The 8,381-nt window shown below is 40.2% G+C and overlaps 1 protein-coding gene across 1 annotated transcript in view; it reads right to left on the bottom strand.

Annotated features, from left to right (window-relative positions):
• Positions 1 to 1,245: 1,245 nt before the first annotated feature.
• The window catches only part of GCC2 (GRIP and coiled-coil domain containing 2), a 1,443,709-nt gene continuing 1,436,573 nt past the window's right edge, over positions 1,246 to 8,381 (bottom strand). Inside the window, exon 23 of the mRNA XM_044070984.1 lies at positions 1,246 to 3,949. Coding sequence (XP_043926919.1) covers positions 3,879 to 3,949 — 71 coding nt within the window. The 3' untranslated portion in view covers positions 1,246 to 3,878. The remainder of the gene's footprint in view (positions 3,950 to 8,381) is intronic.

The following is an 8,381-nucleotide window of genomic DNA, read 5'->3' as shown; positions in this document are numbered from 1 at the left end:
ACTTGGAAACCAGTATGAACCTGTTTAACCTTGCAGGTCTACAACTGGTCACCAAATTTCCTCTTGTTTCTAGCAAGAGTCTTAAATCTCTTCATGGCTCCATTTGAGGGACTGGTTACATGGAGCTAGAATAAGCTTTACTTGGATATGATCCTCCCTGACCTGCCCCTTTGGCACTGTAGGGATACCTGCAAATTTTGAAAGGGAAGCAAACTGCAGTCCGTACCCTGTCCCTATGATTTGGGTGACCAAATTGTACTGGGTAAAGTTCTGCCACACATTTATGAAGAGGGAAAGCCTGCCTCTGAGCTTTGTTAGAGGAGGAGGAGGGATGGGACTTAAGGGTGGGTGGGGGGGTTGGGAGGTGACCTGCTCTGTACTGGGCCCCTGGCAGTGGATTCAGCTAGGCCTAGGTCCTTGTTCAGTTTGCTATGCCTTCTTTATCTCCTTGTCCATCTGCTTATTGGTCTAGGTTGCTTAGCAGGAAAGAACTAGGATTTTGTAGGGTAATTCCTACTAATCCTTGGGAGCTGAATTTGCAGACAGTCCTCAATAGTTTGCAGGGACTTTGGCTTATCCTACAGATTCTTAAATACAGCTTGATCCTTGAGTCCAAACAGAAATTCCTTGTCCAGTAGTACACCGAGGATTTCTGATTTTACATGATTAGGAAGAGAGTGCTGTCTTAGCCAAGTATGTCTCCTGATAACAGACCCAAATGCAGCTGCCCTGACTGATGCTTCCAAAGCTTCAAAGCCACAATGTAAAGAATATTTTGCGATCTGTGAGCAAATGTTGCAGATTTCTAACAATTCTATCAGGAGACCTCTGCCTTACATCCCTTCCAGTTTCTGATTCATGATGTCCAGGAGAGACTCCCTGAATTTGACCATATGGAACTGGCAAGTTAAAGGTCTTACGGCTAGGGTAGCTGATGTGTACACTTTCTTGCCAAATCTGTCCATGGTACTATTCTGTCATTAGGCATGTGATTCCTAGAGGTGCTGCCTTTGGGTCTCTATCACGTTGTTGAACTCTTAAAAGTTCGAATGTCATACGGTCGACACCATATGATCGAACTTTAAAAAGTTCGAACGTTTCAACGGAGATATCCGTACAGTGCAGAATGGGAAGATTTCCCTTTTCTGCATTGTAGTGTGATCTCGTAGTTGGTATATTTAAAGAGCGGGGGTGTGGGGGGTGCTGGGGAGTTTGCCCCACTGCTTAAACTGTTCAGGTGTTTTTTCCTTTGGTTTACTTTCTTTTTTTTATTACATTTTCGAACTTTTGAAAGTTAAATCATATGGTGTCGACCATATGACGTTTGAACTTTTAAAAGTATGATTATGTAATACAGATGCGCTGCCTTTAGCTCCCTTGCGTCCTGAGGGGGCCAACTCAGGATCTCACACAAGGTTCTTAAAAAGGTGCTTCTGACAGTTCAGAACCCTAAAAAATGGCCAGGGTTCCCAGGACCAGGAGTCAAGCTGCAAGGAAGTGTCTTAAATGACATTATCCATAACCTCTAGAACTGGTGGAATAGCCTGAGAATTATGCTCAAGAAGATTAAGAAATTCTCTTAGTCTTTTTCATAGATTGGGGTAATCCCGATCATTCCAACTGAAAGATTCCCTCATTTTGTTGAGGCAATGTTTTCATCTGACCCAGAGTTGGAATTTGACCTAAGGTAAACTGGTACACATAAGCTAATTCATCTTCATCAGAATCATAGGAATTTGAGACTCCTGGGAAGAAAGGTCCCTTTTCCTTTCTGCAGGGGTCCTGCCAGGGTTCAACTGCCTGCATCTCATATGAGATCCTCAGCTAACCTGATCAGGTCTTGCAGGTAAAGCCTGAAGTGACAGAGACACAGAAGGCCTAGTCTAGGGGCAGCCTTCTTATGTTTTGCCTTGGGTCTGGTCATAGGCATGGCATTTGTTGTTGCTGGCCTAGGTCACAGATGGGCAGCCACAGCCTGTGTCCGGTGTGCTGATGATTCCTTTCTGGTACGGGGAGATTCTGTCCATCTTAGGTCTAGTATGGAAGTCAGAAGCCAAAGCCTGCCAAGCCAATTTGGACAGATCTGACACCATAAGTCCTTTGCCTTGCATGGTCGTCGAAGGGGCCAAAGGCAAGGTAGACTCCAGAATGGTCTCACTAGAGACCTCAGCTGTGCCCTCTGTCATTGGTGGACTGTGAATGTGTTTCTCCCCCTTTAACAAGGAATCCTGGTGGACTATCTGCTATTGTCCAGCACTCTAACCAACTTGAGCAATTATCTTATTATCCTTCTTTCTGAGAAGTCTGACTAAGCATAATCAGAGGATGTTATTGTGCACATGGACCACTGATGCTCTTTCTCTTTTCCTTGAAACTTTTCAAGTGACTGCTTTATAGTCCTAGAATTAAAATGAGCGCACTTGGGACAGTTGGGCACGTTGTGCTCTGGACAAACATTAGAAGGCTGCTCCCAAACTAGGTCTTCTGGGTCTTGGACACAGAATGTGGAAGCCTCTATAAGGGACTTCTTTTCCACACTCTAAGTAAAATTTAGTCTTTCACACTGACATCTAACAGCAATATAAACAAAGTTGTAAGAAAAAAAATTTCCCTAGTGGAGTACTCTCTACCTCTGGGTTCGAACCACCCAACAAAGGTTGTAGCAGATGCCAATGGTAAGCAAGAACTAAGAAAATCTCAGGAGCCGATGACTCTTGTACTCCCCTATCCTGACATCAGAGGGGATGGTGTCCGTTGGGCCAGGAAGATGGGAACAAATCTCTAGCATTTGGGCTTGCCAAAGGCTTCCACAGCAGAATTCCCAAGAAATTACTACTGCAAAAGTGAAACACAATGAATGCTGCAGTTATCTAATGTATGAAGCATTATTTTCTTACTGCTGATATGACAAGCCCCTAACATACTGTTCCAGATACAGTTTCCAAACCACTCTAATATATGGCACTTGCCAAGTAAGACCCGATACACCTGATGTAAGAAGGTACTTGTACTGAAGAATTTACTTGTAATCACAGTGTAAAAAATAAACAGTGGCAGCTTTCAGATTTACAAGAAATCTCCTGATTTTAAAAATGTAAAAGGACACTGGCTTAAACTGCCCTGCTTCAAAGTTTTATAGGGGCCAAGGACTTTGGTCTGATGCCTGAACGAGTGTTTGATATGTACATTGCGCTGTTGGCACACTACTTCAAATTTTTAACTTTAGATTCTAATTGTTAACAGGAAAGGTGATTACCACTCCTGCAATGCAGCCCCCTGGATGTGATCCAACACATACATTAAACAAGCAAAAATTACACAGATCACTAGGAATCCAGGGCGGAAAGTCAAACCCAGCTCATACGATACATGAAACATTCTAGACATTCTAGCATTCTGAGGTTATCCAGTGGCAAAAAGAAAGAGATGATCAATACTGATCACTGAAAAAAACACACACAAGCTGACATTTTCATAGGGATACTACTTGTCATTATGTTTACAAAAAAGCAAGTTTATATAATGCTGAATTCTTGCTTCAAAATATTTTGTTGATTTTTCTGTCACCACAATTGTAAGGCACATACCACTATGATTTTTGATTTTGTCATTTCACAAGGTTGACAACAGTGAGTACTGCCACGAATGTGGTCATTTTAAGCAAAAGATGCTCTGTTTGTTCTCTAAACCTGCATTTAAAGATTCCAGCATCTAAGAAATTTTAACTTCTATTGAATGCTCCTTGTTTTGTTTTCTTCTGCCTCTCAACAGGAAATGATCAACTCTAGGAAACACTGGGATAGTACAAAGGACACTTTTTCCAAAAAGGTCTCTATCTCTTGAGTGTATGGATGGAATGTTACAGCAGTATTAAATGGCTATCTTAGTCCTGACCAACTGTGAAGATACGAACTCCAGCCTGCAGATCTGGAAGCAGTTTCTTCTTCACCTATAAAGAGTCAGAGAAAAAATAAAAATGATTAAGCAGTTCTTCCATCAGCTACTAAACTTGAGTATTGCTCATAGGTTAGTACTAGACTATCAGCCCTAAGGCCTATACAAGCCTAGCTATAACAATTCTATGGATATTTCTTCCCACAATATTTACTTCTCTGGACCTCTGTCTAGCAGGACGACTGATGTGATCCTGGGGTTGCTTTTGTTTCACCATTTAACATGACATACTGACTTTAAAACAGTCCTAAAGTTCATTTACCAAACCCTCTAGTATTCTTAAACAGGTACCAAGGTCTCAATAAATCAGAAAGCATGAAATATGGAGTATTTTCCCTGTATTATTTTCTACAGTCTGTAGGTTTGTATACATCTTGTTCTTCAGTACTAGTTAGAAAGGAAATTTGCAAGAAAATGTTTTTTTTGTCACAGAAATATGACTGCAGCCTATCAATCTTGTTTGGAATGATAGTGTTTTGTGAAAGCATGTAGAGAGAAAAAAACAAGCAAAATATTCATGCGTTAAAATCCTGCATGTACATAAATTCTTTCTGCAATGAAAAATGTAAAGAAGAGAAACAGCACTATTAGAAATACAGACTACTGGGTCAAAACATATACTTGACTGATGGTTTCAAATACACTTTATTAAGCTTTATAGAATTTAGTTAAATGGTTGACTGCATGACTATGGAGGGTTCCTTGCAGAATGAATGACAGAACTCAGCAAATCACAGCAGTATCACTCAGAATGCATTCCATGAATACAAAAAAAGCATTTAGTTACATAAAAACTTACTGTAAGAATCGATCTAAGATGGGGTCCTCCAGTAGGCAATATCGGGTACTATTACAGCAATAACCAATAACTGGGTGTGGTATATTGAAGATTTACCCACGGTCAGTATGGTTTAATCACTTTCTTAAATAATGTCTTTGTATAATGGCGCTGTGGTGTCGTTCCACTTTCTGTATCGTGTTGCTTTCTTGATGTACTGAGCATGCGTATGGGACTTCGTTCCCACACTTACGCAGTACGTCAGTGATTTGGAAAGTAAGCACTGGAGAAAGGAAGATTTCTGTTGCTGCTGCTTCTTCTTTTTTTTTAAATAAAGTTTGAAATCCAGACAGTTCAGAGGTATGAAAGAGAGAAACAGGGCAGAAATACAAGGAAAATCAGGTACATTTCTTTAGTTTTGCATAACGTAACTGATTGTCCTTGTATTTTCTCTGCCCTGTCTTTCTCTTGTACCTCTGACCTGTCCAGATTTCAAAATGTATTTATTTTTTTTTTTTTTAAAGTTCAAGAAAACTGGAAAGCCATAGCATATATTAATAGAAAAAAGTCTGGGTGACTGGACTGTTTTTATTGGCATATGCTCGATTTACAACAAGCGCGTTGGATGGGCTGACCAATCAATGTGCATGTTTATGAATGTTAATGACCTGACATTGTATAACAGGCAATAAACTGTAAAATAATCCTGTAGTGTTGCCACTGGGGCACATGTCCAACAGCACTGACAAGCCTGATGTGATGTATAAATATTACAGTACAAAGTGGTGGCTGCAGCATGACAACCACAAGTCTATGTAAGTTTGTCATAAAGCACAAGACCAATCATAAACTATGAAAGGCCATCTTATGAGAATCTCAGATATGTAATAATCTAACTCACTAAACAATAAACCATCTTTACACAGAATGCTACAATCAAAGGATTTTTTTTTACTTTATTATTGTAACTATGAAATGATTACAGTTATCTTGGACCTTTGTCACAAAATCTCTTAGGAGTCCTCAAATGCATTTTTTATCATGTTTCCCTTAATTTCTAAAATTGATTCTGCATCTCAAATATTTCTTAAAGGTGAGGTATTGCTTCCTTTTCCTAAGATACAAGTTTCACACATTAACTTGTTTTAATTTTCCCCTTAAGTATGTTTTCTTTTCTTAAATAAGTTTGTTTGACCTACTCCCCTTCTCCATCCATCAAGCCTCTTCCTCACTTAATGAGCAATTTGTTCCCCTGTCCGGGGTGGGGTGAAGGAGGCAGCAGCACTGGGAGAAAGCTATCAGGAGAGATATCAAGCAGGTGCTAATGGTGTGGAAGTACAGAGCCGGCAACTCCGTTATGAATATTGATAACGTACTGGCAGCACAACTCTCAACATGTTTGCTACTGAATTCCGGACAAAGCCAAAAATATGGGAGGACAAATGTCCAAAATCAGGGAAGTTTTTAAGTATTACTTTAATTCATATAAAAAATTATAACAGTTTTGTCTCAATATGCATTTTCTGAACAATGCAACATATGAAACTCTAAAGTCTGGCATTACTCCATAATTTACCAGAAAATCTAAATTTCTATGAGGCAAAGGGCAAAAATGAGCAAAATTAGGAACATTTTGCAAACAAATGGACAGTTGAGTGCTATGATTTGCAGTCATGGAAGCACTCAGTGTATGGTAGTTTTTTTTTTGTTTGTTTTTTTTTTTTTGTCCATCAAGTTTAAATTGACAGGCACCAGTTCTCCCCAGTGGTTGGTCATAACCTTATCACCAGCTGGGGACAGAGTTGAGATGAGGCATTTTCTTAATGGCCTGTTTAGTAAAACTTATGCATCATAAACTGAAATACTTTCTCTAAAAAGTCCTGCTTTTTTAAATAACTCATTTCAAGTCTATCTACAAAAAGCACAGTTTGAAAACCTACAGAATAACAATGTGTTGCCAGTACAATATACAGAATTAAAAATAATATTTTAATGGACTGATTCCTGAATGGAGGAAATGTGTCAGCCTGTATCTATACAGAGCCTAGCCAGACACCCATGGGAGTACAAAAGGTAGAGTCACCTTCCTTCTTGACAAGCTCCATACTGCTAAACCAGGGAGTAACTTTATGTGAAAACATTCAATTATCAGGACTTAACCTGAAAAAGGCCAAAGGTAATACACCATTTAACATGCAAAGGAAGTGTGTCCCACAGGTAAGGAAACCTTTAAGCAATGGACCTTTACTGTAAGAATTTTTTTTTATATTATGATGGAAGCTGAGAAACTTGGCACAAGTGTTTGCCACATTACCAATGCTTCTGAGCTGGAAAATTTCTAGTAACATTTGAGGTAAATTTGTCAGACATGACATTAGCTATGGCTTTGGTATCTTAAGAGTTTAATTTCTTCAAGTCTTTTGGATTTCTAATACCATAACGGGAATAGACCCCATTCCTAAGACAAAGTATGACTAAAGTTTGTGAAATTAGTATTGTTTCAATCTTTGACATTAGCTGAAAGTGCACTTTGCAGCACCAGCCCAGAACTGATTTCTTCTGCAATTCATATGGATTTACATATATTGGTAGCAAATCTAAATAAGACTGTAAGACAGCAAAGTACTATACAACCATTTATATCAATGCATGGATTCAGCAATACCTGACAGGACAAAATCCTCCTCTTCAAGGAAAAGTAAACATGTCTGGTGGACATCAGCTATAAATAAACTCTACAACAAAAGTAAAACATTGCTGTCCAGGACCAAGAAGGAACACGTGCCAAATTGGAAGCAATCTCTCCTTGGCCTAAACAGGCAAGTAAGGGTATTAGTGAAATCTTGCTAAATTAACTTTGAGTCCAAATTGGCTACATCTACTAAAGACACTCATAAGGTCTTCTTCACATACATCTGCTATCTAAGGGGAAACACCCAAATCTGCTCAGAATTGATGGTCAAGGACACCATGTATACAAATGCCATGGATATAGCCAGCTTGCTGGCAGACAGGTTAAGTAAAAACTTCACCCCCCACCCCACCCCATCAGTAATCCAGGATATCCCCAGCACCTGCCCCCAACCCCTTATTTCTACGGACCACATCATTACCGCCCTCTCAAAGGCTAAAAACACGGCTTCCATGGGACCCAACAACATCCCAGGCTACATCCTGCATCAACTCGGGCAGGAACTCGCAGCACCACTAGGCACCCTATTCAACCTAAGCCTGAATACTGGTTTCATCCCAGTCGAGTGGAGGACGGCCACAATCATCCCACTGCACAAAGGTGGAGTGTCCACCGATCCAGGCAATTAAAGACCCACTGGCCTAACTAGCCTGATTTGCAAGGCCATGGAACGCATTATCATAGGTTCATAGGTGTGTACTAGGCTAATGGCCCTAGAGCCTTTACAAGCCTAGCCCATAGAAGTGCCCTGGCATTGTGCTGCCCGACGTTAGTTCCCAGTGCCTCTATCAAGTAGAGCCATTGGAATGATCACCAGGGTGAACTTTCTATTACCCATTCACTCATCAAGATTTCTCTTGAAGGATAACGAGGTGCTCTGCTTGACATGTATAGGAAGTCTATTCCAGAGCATGGGCAGTCTCTGGGTGAGTAACCTGTCCCTCCAGCATGCTCTGT

This window comes from Protopterus annectens, chromosome 5.part0 (assembly GCF_019279795.1).
Source record: "Protopterus annectens isolate FY-2018-M chromosome 5.part0, PAN1.0, whole genome shotgun sequence".
NCBI classification, from domain to species: domain Eukaryota; kingdom Metazoa; phylum Chordata; order Ceratodontiformes; family Protopteridae; genus Protopterus; species Protopterus annectens.
Note: the sequence above shows the minus strand (reverse complement) of the source record. Positions and strands in the feature narration are given on the sequence as shown.